Source organism: Glandiceps talaboti, chromosome 1, assembly GCF_964340395.1.
Source record: "Glandiceps talaboti chromosome 1, keGlaTala1.1, whole genome shotgun sequence".
NCBI classification, from domain to species: domain Eukaryota; kingdom Metazoa; phylum Hemichordata; class Enteropneusta; family Spengelidae; genus Glandiceps; species Glandiceps talaboti.
Genome location: NC_135549.1, coordinates 19255044 through 19276022, shown reverse-complemented (window position 1 = coordinate 19276022; position 20979 = coordinate 19255044). Strand labels below are relative to the sequence as shown.

Genomic DNA, 20979 nt, shown 5'->3' with positions numbered 1-20979 from the left:
GTTTCGTACATTGGACTTGACTCATTTTTTTCTAAATCTTCCAATTTTTCTTCATTTTATCGTAACATTTGTGTTTAAATACTTTTAATACCTCATTTAATATAATGAATTTGATTTATAACCCTTACCACTATATATTTGTGTCAAGAATATTATTGTTGAATCACATAGCGAAACATAAAATATTGTTTTATTTCCTGCCTCGTTTTAGTTATTTTGAAAGGTCACTGTAAAGGTCATGTTGCCTAACAGCAACAAGACGAGAACTGCATATCGCTAATTTTCCACAAATTTTCTCATCTTGTTTAACCCCATTCAAAAGCTGGGCGGTCTGTACTAATTATTCGATGTTGCATATTGTGACGTACATGATTTCATGAGCAATTTGGCATTCAAATTACATCAGCCTGGTAAACATGGATAGATGACTTGATCCATCATCGACACATGATCATGAGCCGTCTGTTGGTGATCGAGTCGTTCAACTTCGAACTTCCTGAGTTTATAATGTTCAGTTCGTGTATGCTATGGTTTTGACACGATCATTGAAATCAGCGTGTCATTTAGATTATTGCAGAGGGCTAACTTGGCGCAAATTTTACAAGTCAACGATCATCTCTGTGAGTTATATTCTGTTTCGCAGGTAAGCGAAATGCATCTTAACTTCTAGTCTTGTGAACCTTCGCCCTCCTAGTCCTACTCGGTGATTTCAACAATCTAATAGACATTTTAAGGTTATTTATCTACATATGTCAATCTTGGGGAAGTTTATCGCATTTTTGCTACAAGAAGGTGGATAATGCCCCGGGGGATACTGTTTCACATTTGCTGTGGTGAATTTGATTTCACGTCATACACCCCTTGTAGTCATCAACATGTCCACACACTGCCACAGATGAGCGAACATCCAAACTGACAGAGGTCCAATAAATCTTGTATGAACTTTGAACCAAGTCAAATTCTCGAATGTCGATCGCCGCGCAGAGGACGGCGTATAATTTACATGTATATCCTGCTTTGGCAGGTCACTGAATTGAAAGTTCCGGGTTCTTTGATTCATCAGTCAGTCAGTCAGTCAGTCAGTCACGGCCATCGCTGAACTACACTGCAGTGAAAGTAACGCCGTCAAAATGTTCGGATCGGCAGGAAGAAAAAGTCAACAATGTCAAGAACCAGTTCTTTTGTTGTATGTTTGCTATTTCACAATATCTTTTGTTCACAGAATCATGTGTTGATTTATTCCCATGGAAAAATAACACACGTCTTACGTTGTTGTGTGTTGCGACACTAGGCATACTAGTATTCTGTGGTTGTTATAACTTATGATAGCTATGGGTTGCTGTCCCTTACATCGGGTTGGGTGTTTATGGTAAACGTTCGTACAAATGATGCAATTTCTTGTGGAGCCGTTTATTTATTAACCACAGTGCAAATGACACACACAACTGATCAAATGATACTATTGTTCTCATAATTTCTGGTTTTATGCAGGAAAATGACCAGTACTGAAGAATCAGGAGCAGCTGGGCCTGCTCAACCAATTTATGAAAGCATGCCAGGAGCAGAAGGGGAGTTTGATTATGAAAGTGTAAGGTACCCAAACCCACATCAAATAAATAACAATGAAGGACAACACTCAGAGGAAGTTACTTCAAGACAACCACCACCAGGAAGCAGCTGTGAACGGAGTAAGAGACCTTCTAGTAGCCTTGATCCTCGCCAGATGGAAGATGTCCAACAATCTGTTAGGAAGAATGGAAGGTTTGTCAACCCATGGCCCAACTTCAAGATGCCTTCACTTGGTGCTGTGATGAAATGGAGTCTTTTGTCTAAAGACAACAGCAGTGTGCCTTCAAAACAGGTAAGGTTAGAGCAGCACAGTGAACATTACATGATTATGAGATTGCAGCACATAGTAGCCTAGACATTACGTGATAAATAATGAGAGTGTGGTGAACATCACACAATGGCAGCACACATACTGGACATGGCATTCAATGAGATGACAGGACAAATTGTCATTACACTGTATAAGATGACACCACACTTGGCATTATTAGATGATAGTACACTGGACATAACATTATACAGGATGACAGTACACTGGACATTACATTATGTAACATGACAATACACTTTGCATTATAGTATATAGGATGACTACACTGGACTTCACATTAAAAAGGATGACAGTATAATGGAAATTACATTCAATATGTAAGGTGACAGTACAGTGGACATTACATTATATAGGCTGACAGTACACTTGGCATTACGGTATATTGGCTGACTACATTGGACATTACATTATATAGGGTGACAGTACAATGGACATTAAGTTATATAAGATGACAGTACACTGGACATTACAGTATACAGGATGACAGTACACTGGACATTACATTATGTAATATGACAGTACACTTTGCATTACAGTATATAAACATGACTACACTGGACTTCACATTATGTAGGATGACAGTACACTGGACATATATGTAAGATGACAGTACAATGGACATATATGTATATAGGATGACAGTACACAGTACACTACAGTGTTTTAATTAATGCTGTGATTTGAATTAATGCAATCAACTTACCGTCGACAAAGTTAAAATATGAAATCAGAGTGTGAATTGATTTGATCAGCCACACAAAATCATTCAAATGAAATCGAGTTTTGAAATGAACTAAGTCACAGCATACAACTACATGTATAGCTACATGTGTACAATATACTAGAATTGTAAGTATCTTTTATGTTGTAATTTCACCATGTGTCACCATTTGGTGGATTTATATGATTTTACATATTATGTAATGAGTTGATGAACTTGAAGTCTACTGGTACTCAATTGCATAATATACCGTGAAATAGACATGATCAGGATATCAGTTAATATACATGTATATCCATCGTCATTTATCATATTTTTGTCCTTATCAACCACTTCATAAGTTCATAAAGTGAAATAAAAAATAATGTTTTGTTTCTGATAACATGACTTCAGAAAATAGAGTATGTACTAGGTTGAAATCTCATTTTATTTTACTTCAAATTTTTAAAAGTCACTTTGATTCTAAGATAAGATATTTGTGAGTCACAATACTTCTGTGAGAGTTCATGAGGTGTAAAGGAAGTAAATAAAAACAATTATAGTTAAGTAGATGAACACGTTATGCAGACTGTACTGTTATAGTCTAAAAAGACCTGGTTTCTCTCTGGAATAGGATTTACCATTTTATCTTTTTTGCTTACAAAAAAAAATGTGTAGGGCCGGATGCTTAAATTACATGTAGGGTCGGTTAGGTTATCGGAAGCAAATTATTCCTGTTATTTGTCCCAATGTGTGTATTATTTATTGTAGTACACTGTATTCCTTTATTATAAATCACAATTTGTGACTTTCACTTTCTGTTATTATAAGCTACTGACTCATGTACTATTTTTTGTTATTGCATGTCTTTTATGACAGTGTGATGTGTGAGGTCATACATACAAATGTACTGACTCACTGACTAGAATAAGTACACAATGTACACAGTGTACTTGTTTTGCAATATCCCAGTGTTTGCTAAATATTTATGTTTTGACAAACAAACTGATCCAAACAAAAACGAAAGATCAGGTATGTATGTATGCATGTATGTATGTATTTATGTATGTATGTATGTATGTATGTATGTATGTATGTATGTATGTATGTATGTATGTATGTATGTATGTATGTATATAGCGGTATATATAGAGCTGCCTCAGTAGGCCCAATCCATCACAACTACTTATAGCTTATGTCCAGTCACATGACCCACAATGGTAATCCGAACAGTTGCTATTGTTTGCTGTTTATTCCATTTTCTCCGTATGTGTAGAGTTTTTTTATCCAGAAACTTTCACGTGTTAGTCTGAATGATTTGTTCTTCCATATCTTATATTTAAAGTCCTACTATTTTTACTATTTTGAAGTCGGCAAGGGAGTGGTTGGTTGAGTTGAAGTGGTTTGGTGTTGGATCTGTTTTGTTTTTGTTCCTTATCAGTGGTAATTGATCCTGCATGCGGGTATAGATGGTATCGCCTGTTTCTCCAACATATATTATTTATTTTTTCATTTTTCCATATATATATATATATATATATATATATATATATATATATATATATATATATATATATATATATATATATATATATATATATATATATATATATATATATATATATATATATATATATATATATATATATATATATATATATATATATATATATATATATATATATATATATGTTGAGGGTAGAAGAAAATCAAGTCGGGTTTTTCGTCTCTACAAGCCTGTTTCGTGAGTAAATCACTCTTCAGGAGATGTTGATGTACATCAACATCTCCTGACGAGTGATTTACTCACGAAACAGGCTTGTAGAGACGAAAAACCCGACTTGATTTTCTTCTACCCTCAACATATACTCCGCTCTGCGTGCAGACGTATCGAGCACTGTACTACGGACAAATCTTACCACTGACTTCCTATATATATATATATATATATATATATATATATCGTCCTAACTTTATATTTAGAAGAAATCTAAATTAAGAAATGATATTTATTTATTCATACCAGAGCAACACAGTCTGAAATAGGAAAAGGGAACAATGGGTTTACTGAGTCTTGCTGGTGAATGTCTGCAGTCATTCCTTATTTGAATAGTAGCACTGTGATGTTCTAGTTACATTAGTATGACAAAGGGGTCAGCTGACAGTCACACAATACTTCAACAGTAAGGTATGGCATGGACATGTATGTATATGGTTAGTTACAAATACATTTATACCATGCATGAGCCAAGTTGAACAAAAATATGGAATTTACAAATGTATACTCCGGATGTTCTACATCACGACAATGTGTGTCTATGTCATGACAACACGTTTCTACGTCACTGGTTCTACCGTGTTCGAAATATTAGTCAAAACATTCAAAATTGCCATTACTTTCACTGTTCTTTCGTTGATATCACTGGCGCTGGTGTAATTATGTTATTCTCCAATATGTTTCTTCATTCAGCCAGAAAATACCAAATTTTGTCAGTACTCATCTTGCGACTCGTGACAAAGGCCCCTTAGGTCACTCATATTTTCCTTGGCTGAATGAAGAAACATATTGAGGAATAACATCTAAGTAGAACTATTTTGAGTTCTCTAAATCTTTCTGTGTAGGGATTTGCAGGATTATAATCTGAACTTCAGTAATACAAACTCCTGTGTAAAGTTTTTGATGTTCATGAATAATTAATATAATTACTTTATGAAATAACCAACATAATAATAGGTGGATATGCTTTGCAATGAAAATGACAGAACATACAACATGTGTCAATATACAGATATATATTGTAAATTATCATAGATTGGACTGGCATGGTGGTTGTTACATATAAATTCCAATACCCAAAGCTCTGCCTTTAGTTAGTGATATAAATTTTGCTATTATAGTAAGAAATCAATCATTTTATCAACTGTAGTAAATATAGACTGTAAGATATGTTGTGTCACTCTCTGCCTTCACCAGCCTGTGAGAGGGGTTGACCAGATGTGTGAGGGCACCTTGTCGCAGCGTGCCTTACAGACTATAGTAAATAATCATAACTTTTTCTATCAAGGACCTTATCATAATTTTTATGTAATCTGTTATGTTTTACAATGCAGATTATTTACAGTCGTATTTAGTATTGAAACAATTCACAGTACATGACTTGTACATAGCATCACAAGTGTAAGGCAGTGGATACACATCTGTATTCAGACTAGGGAGTCACTGTTAGGGTTAGTCTAAGTTAGTACTAGGGTGAGACCCCCTAATATAAGCCTGATTAATGTGATTTGCATCATTGACCGCATGTTATAGCACCATTGTACACACAATTTGCCCTCAGGCTCTAATGGAAGAATGTTGGTAAGGGTCAAAGCGATAACAATGAGTTTTAATGTGAGTCAAAACATGTACATTTTGTAGTTAGCAATTCATAGGGAAATGCCAAATTTTGGTACATCACGAGATATTGCTACAGGTTCGTGATGATGTGTCAAATTGAGATAGCGTAGGGCTTGTACCCTTGTTGCAATGAAAGTTGCAACTGGAACTGTTTTGTTAGATATAATGACTTACCCATAATAGTGTACACTCTAAACAGTATTAAATCACCTGTACTGTTGGTGAACATACATGTAATTGTGTAGCAGTACACATAAATACTGTGCAATATATCCTATCAAATGGATTTTTGGGTCTGCACCCAAAAATAAGCTCCCCAAATGCAAACTCAGCTGTACTGGTTGGATCGCACGAGATGTCACATACATGTATCTGTAGATTGATTTTCATCTGGAACACTTGCAGTAACAAATGAAGACAATTTAAACTAAATGAATATAACAGAAAGTTTTTTGCTGTCAACAATTTATTTTCATGATCAGTGAGTGAGTTGTCACTTGTTACAGATTTTTTTCTCATTGGTTCAGATTGTACACTAATAATGTAGTATGTGCCTCTGAGTGAAAAATCCTTAACTTTTGCTGTTACTTCGTTCAAGAAAACACTGACCTATTACCAGTTTAAGATCAAGAACAAAATAATGGATCATTGTACAAATTTTTTAAGAAGTTAAATGATATCAAAAGTGGGTCATTTTAGAATCCAATATGGCCGTTGTTGAAGTTGGTCCCTGTGGTGCACATACATTTTTGTAAAAAGAAATTAATGCAAATTTTGTTTTATTCACAGCAATTGGATCAGACATTACCGATCTTAAAACCCAATGAAAAGGAGTTGGAGAGACCACCTGACTGTGGTGTCCGGGTAACTTGGATTGGCCATGCCACAGTTCTGGTTCAGTTTGATGGTGTCACAATTCTCACAGATCCCATCTTTAGCCAGCGGTGTGCACCAGTACAAATGCTGGGCCCCAAACGTTTCCGAGACGTCCCTTGTACTATCCATGAACTGCCACAGATCCATGCTGTCATGATAAGCCATACCCACTACGATCATTTGGACGCAAACACGGTCAGACTTTTGAACGCACGGTTCGGAAGCAGCTTGAGGTGGTTTGTGCCATTAAATCTACTGGAGTGGATGAATGATATGGGATGTGAAAACGTCATTGAGATGGACTGGTGGCAAGAGAACTGTATCCCAGAACATCCAGATGTGACCTTTGTGTTCACTCCAGCCCAGCACTGGTGTAAACGAGGTCCAGCTGACGACAATAAGGTCCTGTGGGGTAGTTGGACAGTGGTTGGACCTAACTATAAGTTTTTCTTTGCCGGGGATACAGGCTACTGTGAAGCCTTCCAACAGATTGGGAATCGTTACGGACCATTTGATTTGGCTGCTATACCTATCGGAGCATATGAACCAAGGTTTGTGAAAGAAAATATTATCCAAATTTAGATTTGATTTGATTTGATAATTTTAATTCAGAATGCCATGCTAGTGTATACACTAACACAGAAGTGAAGGTAGGAGTCGTGTCATTTCACTATCCCAATACATAGGATTTAAGAACATTTTAACGTCATTAATTTTGCAAACTGTTTTGTTTGTAAAAATTCAACATTGACTTAACAAAACAGGCTGTAATTTAACTTCTACACCTAGTAGTCACATGCGTATACATGTGTATAGCCAAGTGAAGTAACTGTATTTCAGCTACAATTTTCTATTGATTTCTAGTGGTCTAACAGACTACCACCTTATTAATTTGGTAGTCTAGATACAATGTTTAGTAGTTTATGTGTACTCTTCCAGTGGAGTACTGCTAATTTGGTAGTCTCGATACAATTTGTTTAATTGTCTATGTTCCCTTACCTGGACTACTGCTAATTTCAAACCTTGAATTTAAACAGTAGATCTAAAACTTCCTTGGTTTTCTAAATGTTGTTATTGATTGTTTCATAGAATCTGCACCTAGATTTTATGGTTGTAAGGTGCATGTAAAATAATCTCACTGCACCTGGCGTATTATATATCTACATGTATATATGTGTATAGTACAAATGTACATTCCAGTCAAAGAACGACTGACTCACAGTTTTACACTTGTATAATTTAGTAGTCAAGCAATTCACAAGATTCTGGTTATCAGAAAGATGAAAGATTAATGCAGTTAAGTTTGGTCACTTAGGGGTGCTATTCAGAACAGAGTTTTGGTCAAAACTGCTGTAAAAATCATCCTTTTCCAAGTATATCATAGCAGATATCAATCCAAATAGTTCTGATTTTTTTTCCAATTTTTGATTGATTCAAGATTTAAGAACTCTGTAAGTCCATTTACACTCATTGCATTGACGGCTTCTTGCACTTTGTGCCAAAGAGTTGAACCTCTCATCTTCCATAATCTTAGGTACCCAACTACCGTCACATGATGCAGCTATTTACAAAAAACTCTCAAACAGTAGGTAACCAGACTATGGCCCATTGAGCTCTGAATACAGTCTAGTTAAAGCACTGTTTACCAACATTTTAAACACACACTACAGAGCTTCAGGACAAATCATTGTTAAAGACTTCCGGCTGGTGAAATTGTATCCCCTGTTTCCAATCAATTAAAAAGACTCATTCTATAACATTCAATTCATGCTGTAAAGTAGAACCCGTACACTGGGTCTAATATTACAAGTGTTTGTGTTAACTTTTAAGATGAGTGTAATGAAGAAAACAAGTTACAGTAAGCCTAGCATAGTTTCCCATAAATTATACTACAATTTTGGAGAGGAGTGTGGTAGTAAGAATTTGAAGACATCTGATAGATTTTATACATTTACAAAAAATCTTCTATAATCTAAGAGTTGAAAGTGTGACATACATGTAATTTATAAAGATGAAACTTGAAAGAGAAAACATACATGTAGAAATGAATTTTTTTCATCCAACCAAAATGTATTGTCAAGTGTTGGATTACTAAATATTACATGTATGTGGTATACAAACTCAGAGAAGGCAAACATTTACTTTCTGAGCTTACACTGGATGTTAATACATATTGTCTCATTGTATAAGTGCTTATTTAAAAGTTAACTCAGGGAATCAAAAGCATGACCCTCCATCCACTATGTACATATGTCAACAGACAAGAGGATATGTGTAAGGACTGTGTACATAAAGATTAATTTAAATTATATGCTGAATTGGCACTTATCTACATCTGTGTAGAGTATTTGATGAAGTTTAGGTCACCCTGGTAACAGAGGAAAGAAATTTGACAACACTTACACACAGTACATTGTTGTATTAGATTTCCATACCTAGCGATGTACAATTTTGTGGAACTGCAGTGAAATGCTTTGGGAACGCAAGACTGTTACGATTTTATCTGCATACATGTACTGCCCCTGACAAAACATTGTGTGTGTGGGTGTGGGGGGGGGGGAGAGATAGAGTTAATTTACAGTTTACATGATAACAGTAAGAATCCAAAATACTCCCTCATAAAACATGTTAAAACACAAACATATATGATTTGAAAACTGTCAAAGTATGACTATGTTCTGGAGACATGAAAAGTTAAATCATTGCATGATCAAGGTCAGTATTAGACAGATTGAAAAGTTGTTTACCATTCCAAAGTAACTATATTTCTCTGTCTACAAACTTATGATTGTATTTGCTATTGTGTCTGTGTAGATGGTTCATGAAATACCAACACGTTGACCCAGAAGAAGCTGTACAAGTTCACCAAGATCTACAGGCCAAGAAGTCTATTGGAATACACTGGGGAACATTTAGTCTGGCAAATGAGGTAAGAATGAACAATTAGAATTAACACCTCTAACATTCAGCACACAATATCAAATGTTGAGTTTCATGTGTGTGTGTTGTGTCACAGTAACTTTTAATTTCAAAACAGCCTGAGAGTAAATTTCACCATGCCCGATTTAGAGTACGATGTATGAGACACTATACACATTTCCACGGAATGGGCTTGTAAATGTACATTTGCTGTACAAGGTACATGGTACTCTAGAGTGAATAGTATTACTAGCAGAGTAGTGACTGTAACGATAACTCCCATGATTTTAACCCAACAGAGATATTTCTAAACAGTGTTTGCCCAGGTTTCTGGTATGGGAATAAAAGGGGAATTTATTATGTTTTTGTCTCAAATAGACTACTAGTATTATAGTTTTAGTCCAATGGGTTCAAAAATGGAGGCACATGTGTGCCTGCCCAGGACTCAGGCTCACCACACAGGCTTGGTTGAACATCAGTTTTGGGTGTGTCGTGACACCCATAATGTATATAGATAGAGAATACAACCTACATCACAATTTTAAAATGCAGTATTCTCCCTTGAGGGCTCAGTGACCAGTTATACCGCCTATATTTTGTTGGTGGAAACGCTGGTGGAAATTTGTAGAAACATGGTGGCTTTTGGTGACTTTTTTAATTTCAGTTTTATAAAAACTGAAATTACATCATGTTTCACTCAAATGGTTGGAGTATGATTTCATTTTTACATTGAGGGTGCCTCAGAAAAGGACCAGAGTGAACTGAACACCTATGTTATGTTTGGGCGAGCACTGCAAATGAGGGGTGGGGGTAGGGGTAGGGGTGGGGATGGGGATGGGGCATGTACAATGAATTTCGATTTAGTAACACAATCACCCAAGATAGCAACAAGGTCTTTTCTTGTTGTTTGAACCGCGTTCACGTCAACATTGAATCAGCGGTAAAAATCAAAGTGCACAACTAGAATTTGATGATGATAAATACATAAATACAATGTATACAACTTGTCTACTGCATTGCACACAGTTTCATACACATTGATCATTCTATCTATAGCTTTTATAAATCAAATCCCACTCATGTAATTCCACGCTTGAAATTTATTAACAGGAAATACTTTTGAAAGGTGAAATCTGAAAACTCAATTTTTGTCAGCATACAGAGAATGGTGACTACTACTAGTGGATTCATGGCTGTACAGGTGTAAATTGAATTAACTTCATTATTAAGTATAATTAAAATGAGTTTACTTCCTGTTATGTTCAGTCTAGGGGGGAAATCACGATATTAATAGCATATATCTATATATATGTATGAACACTAAAATACATATAATTAATTTGGTAAGGAGGAAAAATAAAGTTGATTCGTATTTAATTCGATCCAACCCAGATAAATATGTATTGGATTCTTTAGAATGACATAAAAAGACTTTTTAGTGGTCCATGCTGATTTAGCGGTTTTGAAAAAGCATTATCGTAATAAAGTATCGCCCAAGCTTGATATCGCATTTGAAAGTTTTCAATCGATCATAAATATAGAAACTAGTAACTTAACTGCAGCATCTGTTGTGGGCAAGCACAAGAAAAGTCCTGTTGATATCCTGATCGTACACGTTATCAAATAAAAAAAGCCAAGTACTACTAACGAACCATGTGTTACCTCACAACCAGCAAATGACGACGTGGCTATTTAAGGGAACACAACAGCCACAACTCTACCGTTGGAATAAAACTCGGCAACACCAATATACCAGCCCGGTGTTTTTCAGCCTCTTATGTATCCGTACTATCCATACCAGTACCTGTGGTATACATCCCCAAATATTGGCCAGTGGTACCAGACACCTGCTACTCATTCACAAACCCAAGCTGTAAGTGGCAATACAGACCGTCCCCGTTACCTACAAGTCCACCTCGGAAACAGCCTCCACCACCGCCGTTACCTGCTTCTCCAGAACGGTACAATGAAGGACACAAACATTGATTGCTAATCAGACAATAAACACTTTCAATTTCTGTTGTTAGCATGTTCTGTTCAGTACCTCATTTGTCAATACTCAAAGAGGTGCAGACACCATTTTTTTCATGTTTGCTGTGTTTTGCAAACATATTTGACGCTTGACTACCATGTCTAAAGTTTTAGGGGTTGTTGTTAATAAAATTTTAATACTATTGTAACTAATCTGAGTGTGTGATTCCTATAAAAAGTGGAGTCTATTAGAATTATGCTTGGGCTAATAAGTTTTATTCTCAGCCATGTCGATCCAACCATCAACCACATTGAAAATTGTTTTTAAAAAATTCAAGTCTAGTTTAATTAATAGAATATAGAACACGAGTGTTCTGATTTCTAAAAGCCGAATTCAAGGTTTGTGATGAAACCATGTATAGTAACTGTTGTAGATAAGTTGTATACATTGTATTTATTTATTTATCATCATCAAATTCTAGTTGTGCACCTTGATTTTTACCGATGATTTCAGTGTTTACGCAAATGTGATTCAAACAACAAGAAAAGACCTTGTTGCTATCATGGGTGATTGTGTTACTAAATGAAAATCTGTTGTATTCTACTTGGGTCAGTACTTGGATGTAAATAGTGTACTGTGCATGTTATAGAGCCAAAGAAGACAGATTAATAGTTCAATAAATGAGTGAATCCCACTGAAGGTGTACCAAAAATCAGCTATCTTTGAAACTGAAAATAAAGTAATTAGTTCTATGAATAACTATCATAATATTTTGATGTCTTTTTCCACACACACAGTTTTACTTGGAGCCACCCCGCAAACTGAAGGAAAGCTTAGACGCGAAGCATATTCCACAAGAAGACTTCTTCACTTTAAAACATGGAGAAACAAGATGGTTGTATAATGATGGTATGGATCAGATGGATTAAAACAAGTTGGTCGAGTTGTAATGTCTGTGTGTCTACACCATATTCCAGTTATCATAAAGACAAAAGAACTTATAATGTGACCACTAGGAGTGCTGTTCAGAAGCAGTGCTTGGTCCAGAAGAAAGGGTTATGATATAAATGACTGCCTCTGAAAAATCACACTTTCTCCTAGTTTCACTACATAAGTGGCACATTTAGCCAGTCTAAAAAAATTAAATTCTGTTATGTTTGAGATCAAGTATTTTCACGAACTTTATACATTTTGATACATTTTGTTGACTACGTCATGAACTTCCATTTGATATAAGCCTCTTTTTTTCTCGCCTGGAGCGCCTTCTTGTAACACTTCATTTGAAAATGACTGCCAGGTGGATAAGTGGAGTATGGTGTATTTCAAAATCTGACAAACTTGAAGAGTTAACAGTGGTGTGTGGTTTATGAAGTACAAGGTATAACTTATATATAGGATATATTTACAATCATTTAATAGGCAAGATGTGAATGTAAACTTTTTTTTGTGTATGTGCTATTCTACTTTGTTGATGAATTTCTGTATTAATCTATACTTGTAACTATAGAAGTTGTTATATTCTGAATTTCTGATTGTTTTTGAATTTCAAGGGTTGTGTCTAGAAAACAGAGTTGCATAGAATCTGGTTCTATAATCACCTATCACAACAGCTGAATGAAATGTATGAAAGTTCGTCAAATCGTCAAATCATCATGTACAGCAAATGTGTTGATACCATCTCAAAGTTTAGTGTGTTGAAAATAGTCCTAAGTGGACAACATGATGAATTGCAGAAATTATCATGTACTAATACTGTGGGGTATTTCATTTCAAAGGGACTTATATTAACTGTCATCAATGAAAATAGTAGCTGGCTGTTTTTGTTCCTCTACTGTTTTCTCTGTACGATACTTAGAATAGGTAGAAAAAGCACCCAAGCATTAAAAATTGTAAACCTATTTTGTGATTAGAAGCATTGAGTTGAAATTTTTTTTATACAGTTGTGGAAGTAAAATATAAATTTATTTCATGATATTGTGTTGCGTTAGTTTACAATCTAAAAACCCATGCTTTGGATAACACTTGGAGATTAATGATTATCTCATGATATTGCTTTGCTTTAGTTTTATAATCTAAACCCGGGTTTTGGATAACACTTAGAGATTAATAACTACTGCCCACTTGTGCAGTGACTACACGTACTATCCATTTGTGCAGTGAATACTGCCCACTTGTGGCATGACTTCTGCCCGTTTGTGGTATGGGTACTAATTTAAGACATGACTACTGCCTACTTGTGTAGTGACTACTGCCCTCTTGTGGCTTGACTACTGCCCAGCTGGGTAGTAACTGCAGCCCACTTGTGTGCAATAACTGCTGCTCACATGTGCAGTCACTACACTTTAGTCCCTTTCCAATATGTAATTTTAGTGGGTAATATTATAATATAGAATATCAAGCAAAATAGCTATTATATTATTACAAGGAATTTATAGTGTCACATGTTACATTTTGGTCTCATGGTCACAAGCTATTTGATAATGCAATGATAGTTATATTCAAATCAGCTTACCTTACCACCATTACTTTTTATGGATTATTGCATGATTATATATCAGCTATTTGTATATTTCACTTGTGAGAAAACATCTTAGTATGTTCTACTCTTGGTTTGTAAGACAGGACAAGACAAGACAAGACAAAACGATGTACAGATGATGACATGGTTGATGTGTAAATATTGGCAAAAATGTTGTATTTTTTATCAAACCTGCTGTTTTATCAGTGTTTCCCAATGTGTGTGCCTGCTGTATATTTTAACATTTCACTCCATTTTTACCAATTTTATATTATGCATTTGTATCTATAAACTATATAATCAGTGGAGAGCTTGTTTTCCTTTAAACAGAATATTTCCTGAAATGAAGTTACGCTACTACCTTAAGCTTACAGTAGAATAGCAAGGGATAGTATCGTTGATTTCAGACTAATTTGATAACGTAGATTTCAGGATGGAAAAGACAGCATGGATTCAAGGCAAGGGAACTATACTGCATGGATTCCAGACTAGCTAGTGATAAAATCAAAACAGATCCCAGGCTAGGTAAAAAGGCAACAGGACGTCAAAGCTACCTAGATTGATAAGAATGGATTTCAGGCTGAAACAATAGAGTGTGGATTCCAGGCGAGAGCAATAGAGTGTGGATTCCAGGCTAAAACAATAGAGTGTGGATTCCAGGCTAAAACAATAGAGTGTGGATTCCAGGCTAAAACAATAGAGTGTGGATTCCAGGCTAAAATAATAGAGAGTGGATTCCAGGCGAGAGCAATAGAGTGGATTCCAGGCTAGAACAGTAAAGTGTGGATTCCAGGCTAAAACAATAAGAGTGTTGATTCCAGTCTATAACAATAGTGTGTGGATTCCAGGCTAAAATAATAGAGAGTGGATTCCAGGCTAGAGCAATAGAGTGGATTCCAGGCTAGAACATTAGAGTGTGGATTCCAGACAACCAAAATGATATGGAATCCACACTAGGAAAGGACACCATAGATTCCAGGCTAGAACAATGGAGTATGGATTCCAGTCTAGAACAATAGAGTGTGGATACCAGGCTAGAACAATAAAGCATGGATTCCAGGCTAGAACAATAGAGTGGATTCCAGGCTAGAACAATGGAGTGTGGATTCCAGTCTAGAACAATAGAGTGTGGATTCCAGACTATAACATAATGATATGGATTCCAGGCGAGGAAACAAAATCATGGATTTCCACCTTAGGAATAATACAACATTGAATTCCAGTCATAGAAAAGACAGCATTGATTCCACACAAGGTGAAGACAGCATAGCACACTAGTGGAACACAGCATGGATTTCATACCAGGGCAAGACATTGTGGCTCATAGTCTTACTGAACAGAAATATTAACTTTACCCGCAAGAGTTTATTCTAAGGGCTGAAAAGGGCCATCATCATCTTGGATGTTCTTGGTACTTTCTTGTTTTAATAAGCTGATAAAAACAATATATTGCATTTTGTATGAAATATATATTTTGTGTCATTTTAAAGCAATACAAAAAAAAAAAAAAAAAATTGTCTCCAAAATAAATATCTGGTATGTAGCTAACATATTTTTCTTCTTCTTGATTTTCAGTTAGGTGCCATCAATTAAATTCTTTGTTTGCCATCCACATGCGGGTAGGTTTGTCGGTAGATTTAGAGAAAACAAACACATTTAGTTATACTCAAAATTTGTGCACATGGCTGTATTTCATTTCATACTATTGTAAATGGAAAGACTGTTCAAATACCTTTAGAATACATACACATACACATTAAGTTTTTATTCATATTTACTACTAGAGTTAAATTGAAATAATTCTGTGTTTGAAATATTATAAATCATAGATGTTTTATTTCAATTGTATTATTTTTAATTACTTATAAACTCAGTTGTACACTAGGTGGATTGCTTGTAGTTGTTGCAAGGAAATGTCTATCATCAAGTTATGTGAAATGACTGTACACAGTTTGGTGCTTTTATCTCTGTGTTTTATATTGTGTGATGTGTCTCAAAGTTTGTTGCGTTTTGTGTCTGTGCATAGGGCATCATTCTGTCATAATAACTACCATATATGGTACATATATAGAAGTTATTTGGAGCGAAGATCGCAAACATTTTTTTCTCAAAGACAAATTACTGTGCACAAGTATTATTTAAATGAACTTTGACCTGAGTAATAAGTTCATCCATACATCACTGAACTTTGACCTCAGTTATGAGCTCACCAATTACATCAGTGAACTTTGACCTTAGTGATGTGCTCACTATTACATCAGTGACCTTTAAACCCGGTGATGCTCTCACTATTACATCAAATGAACTTTGACCTTAGTGATGTGCTTTCAATTACATGAATGAACTTTCATCTTAGCAATTTACATACATATTACTTAAAAGAATTTGTGGTTGAGGCCAGTAATGATGTTAATGTATGGAGTCTAGCCCATTGGGACATTTTCATTATTGCATATGAATTATGATGGTCATTTACATTACTGTTTTAGGGTGGATTACCAATGTAGATAACCAATGTAGATCATTCAGATACAGGTAGGGTGGATTAAGGTAATCACACTTACCAATGTAGATCATTCAGATACAGGTAGGGTGGATTAAGGTAATCACACTAACCAATGTAAATCATTCAGATACAGGTAGGGTGGATTAAGGTAATCACACGTACAAGTATATAACCAATGTAGATCATTCAGATACAGGTAGGGTAGACTAAGGTAACCACACTTACCAATGTAGATCATTCAGATACAGGTAGGGTAGACTAAGGTAACCACACTTACCAATGTAGATCATTCAGATACAGGTAGGGTAGACTAAGGTAATCACACTTACAAGTATATAACCAATGTAGATCATTCAGATACAGGTAGGGTGGATTAAGGTAATCACACTAACCAATGTAGATCATTCAGATACAGCTAGGGTAGACTAAGGTAACCACACTTACAAGGATATAACCAATGTAGATCATTCAGATACAGGTAGGGTGGATTAAGGTAATCACACTAACCAATGTAGATCATTCAGATACAGGTAGGGTAGATTAAGGTAATCACACTTACAAGTATATAACCAATGTAGATCATTCAGATATAGGTAGGGTGGATTAAGGTAATCACACTAACCAATGTAGATCATTCAGATACAGTTAGGGTAGATTAAGGTAATCACACGTACAAGTATATAACCAATGTAGATCATTCAGATACAGGTAGGGTGGATTAAGGTAATCACACTTACCAATGTAGATCATTCAGATACAGGTAGGGTGGATTAAGGTAACCACACTTACAAGTATATAACCAATGTAGATCATTCAGATACAGGTAGGGTAGACTAAGGTAATCACACTTACAAGTATATAACCAATGTAGATCATTCAGATACAGGTAGGGTGGATTAAGGTAATCACACTTGCCAATGTAGATCATTCAGATACAGGTAGGGTGGATTAAGGTAACCACACTTACAAGTATATAACCAATGTAGATCATTCAGATACAGGTAGGGTAGACTAAGGTAATCACACTTACAAGTATATAACCAATGTAGATCATTCAGATACAGGTAGGGTGGATTAAGGTAATCACACGTACAAGTATATAATCAATGTAGATCATTCAAATACCTCTAGGGTAGACTAAGGTAGCCACAACCAATCTAAGATACTAGGGGAGTTATGAGCTCCGAACATGTAAGAAAGGTTTGTTAATCAATGTGGAAGTTTACCAAGCCTTAGTCCATATTACAAGTTCATATGTGTCCATCTATGTTTGTTGTACTGTCATGTTTCAGTAGGAGGTCATAGATTTCAATTGATATGATCAACACCACAACACACACAAAAAGGGACATTTACACATCATCATTATGGAGAAGGATAAAGTACACATAGTTGTCTGTGTTATGTATCAACATCCAAATAGAATTTTGCCATCAAAATAGAATTTTGCCATACTAAATATTTCCAGTGTGTTGAGTTTAGGAATACTTCAAAAATAGTATAACGATGTAGATAGTTCATTTTTTTAATAAAATGGGTATCATATCACAGAGGGTGTCGTTCAGGGGTTGTGCGTGGTTCGATTAGTAGTTTAGTACTTTTTTTCTGTTGCCATAGAGGGCGCTGTTCAGGGAGCAATTATGGTCGTGGTAATGTGGTTCGTATTCTTGCAATAAGATTAGTGGTATTTATGTCGACAAATTTCTACTACATTTGGTAGGTGATTTTGCATATACAGAGGTGATTACTTTCAATAGATAATGTGCCCTAGAAAACCCTCTATGGTGAAAAAGCTGTTCAAGAGATTCAAAGAAAAAAAAATGGTGATCATTGACTACTATTACTACTACAAAGAAGCTGGACTTTTTTGGATATTTTGGTGTCGAAAACTGTTGAAGTGCTAGCTCTTCTTCTTCAGAACATATCTAAAATCTGTAGGTGGGGAAAAAAATATTTCAACTTTTTGTAATCTCAACAAAATGTGACTTAAACTACTGAGATACGCACAATGAGGACTCCTCAGCATCACAACACCCATGGACTCGAAAAGAGGTAGATATTTCTTGTATTAATGTCAATGAGGTAACTTTTTAGCCTTGACTTTGATATACATCTCTCATTATCTGCATTTCTGTGTGTCTGTGTGTAATGGCACAGCTTGTAGTACATACATTTAAAAAAAAAATGTCTGGTATTATCAGAATAATAAGGCCATTGTTAGAAGTAAAACTATACTAATTGTGTCATACATCATTTATCCAAAACATAATCCAAAAATAGAAGACATCTGCATATCATTGGAATATGTTAATTATATTCAGTGTTTGCTAATTAGACAGCTTTCTAGTGTTGGTAAAATTATAATCAATCTTAGATTACAGACACTGTGATTTGTATTAGTTTGCAACACGAGGTGTATTAAATTGTATATGAAATGTATTAACTTTCAGTGTTTTGTATAGCTCTTTTATCAACGTACGCAATAAAAAATACACCGCAATGTAAAAAAATCGAAATGTTTACATGCTTTGTGTTGGTTTATTGTGTGTGCTTAGTGGAATCTCTCTCTCTCTCTCTCTCTCTCTCTCTCTCTCTCTCTCTCTCTCTCTCTCTCTCTCTCTCTCTCTCTCTCTCTCTCTCTCTCTCTCTCTCTCTCTCTCTCTCTCTCTCTCTCTCTCTCTCTCTCTCTCTCTCTCTCTCTCTCTCTCTCTCTCTCTCTCTCTCTCTCTCTCTCTCTCTCTCTCTCTCTCTCTCTCTCTCTAATGAAACTTGTTACACATCTTATAGTAATGACAAGAGCTGATTAGGTTTTGTTACACATCCTATGAATAATATAATTAGTCATTTGCAATTATCAGATGATTTAGTACATTGACGATCATGCCAAAACGATTGTCTCCCATACTATAACATTGTATACTACAAATATACAATTAGGTATATATATGTTGATGATAACAAATGGTATAGGAACAACAATCCTAGCTGAAGGCATTCAGGTTACACCTGGTGTTGTTTTTGGTTTACAAACCAGATAACATTCTACACATCCAATATAGTATGCTCCCATGTATCGTCACCTGCTTCACAGGAGTTTCGTCAAAAAGCACCAACTAGTTTTGTCAGATGTTTTTCGTGATAAAATAAGGTGGTTACCTTACTTTAAATAGAAATTGTAGATTTTGTATCACATTGTTTCAACTAGAACCAGGATTATACTGATTACCTCCATTAAGGGCAAAACCATAGATTTTTGGGCCTACAGACATTGTTGGTTGGAATGCAAAATTCTGAGTTATAGCTACCATACATGATGTACCCTGTAATTGGAAAATTAGTTGCATGAAACTATATGAAATTTGAAGTTTGCATAGTTAACATATTGCCTGTTGGCAAACTGATGTTACACCATCAAGCTTTAAATGACACATGCACTTCTTTACTGTCAATACACATGTACTAAATTATCTGAAATTTGAAGTTTGCACACTTTAGATATAACCTAATAACCGAAAATTGTTAAATTTGCAAATTACTCATTTTAAAATTTAAAAACTATACCAACAGGCTTTAGAGGATATGTGTGCTTTCTCATGGTTGATGTATGTGCCAAATTATGTGAAATTTGAAGCATGCACTCCACACATATAGCTTAATTACTTAAGTTCATTAATTATTCAAATTACTTATTAAAAGGAAAATCTATATCACCAAACTTCATAAGACATGTGTGCATGATTATGGTTGATACATGTACCAAATAATATAAAATTTGAAGCTTAAGATATATCCTAATTACCGAAAACCATTAATTATGCAAATTATTCATTAAAGCTTTAAGATAAATCAACAAACGATATAGGACATTTCCACTTTATTATGGTTAATGTATGTACCAAATTACATTGAATTTGAAGCATGCATTCAAAAGATATGGTCTAATTACTGAAAACCTTTAATTATGCAAATGATTAATTAACGTTCATTGGATGTTTATCAAAATGTAATCAGTTCTTGTCATTACCATATGGAAAATGTGTAGCAAATTTCACTAGAATCGATGCAGTTGTTTTTTTCGATATTGTGTTCACAGGCACAGACAGACAGACAGACAGACAGACAGACAGAAGCATACCATAACATCCCCTAATGGGGAGGTAAAAATCATAGTTTATTATTAAAAGTGCTAGT

General features: G+C 35.1%; 1 protein-coding gene across 2 annotated transcripts; it reads left to right on the top strand.

Annotated features, from left to right (window-relative positions):
* Window positions 1-263: 263 nt before the first annotated feature.
* LOC144432569 (N-acyl-phosphatidylethanolamine-hydrolyzing phospholipase D-like) lies at window positions 264-19260 on the top strand. Of its 2 annotated transcripts, none has more exons than XM_078120814.1 (5): window positions 264-643; window positions 1492-1861; window positions 6787-7424; window positions 9688-9802; window positions 12562-19260. In XM_078120814.1, the coding sequence occupies exons 1-5, from the start codon at window positions 528-530 to the stop codon at window positions 12691-12693; spliced, it is 1371 nt and encodes a 456-aa protein (XP_077976940.1). In that variant the 5' UTR covers window positions 264-527; the 3' UTR covers window positions 12694-19260. The 2 variants fall into 2 exon arrangements, with proteins under 2 accessions (XP_077976940.1, XP_077976947.1); XM_078120821.1 differs by lacking the exon at window positions 264-643 and adding an exon at window positions 966-1186.
* The last annotated feature ends 1719 nt before the right edge of the window (window positions 19261-20979 follow it).

Excerpts from the sequence above, each read along its gene's own strand:
- LOC144432569 (XM_078120814.1), top strand. The coding sequence starts at position 528 with ATGGTTTTGACACGATCATTGAAATCAGCGTGTCATTTAGATTATTGC. Across the intron at positions 7,425-9,687 it reads ATCGGAGCATATGAACCAAG|ATGGTTCATGAAATACCAAC; the intron begins GTTTGTGAAAGA and ends GTGTCTGTGTAG. Across the intron at positions 9,803-12,561 it reads CATTTAGTCTGGCAAATGAG|TTTTACTTGGAGCCACCCCG; the intron begins GTAAGAATGAAC and ends CCACACACACAG.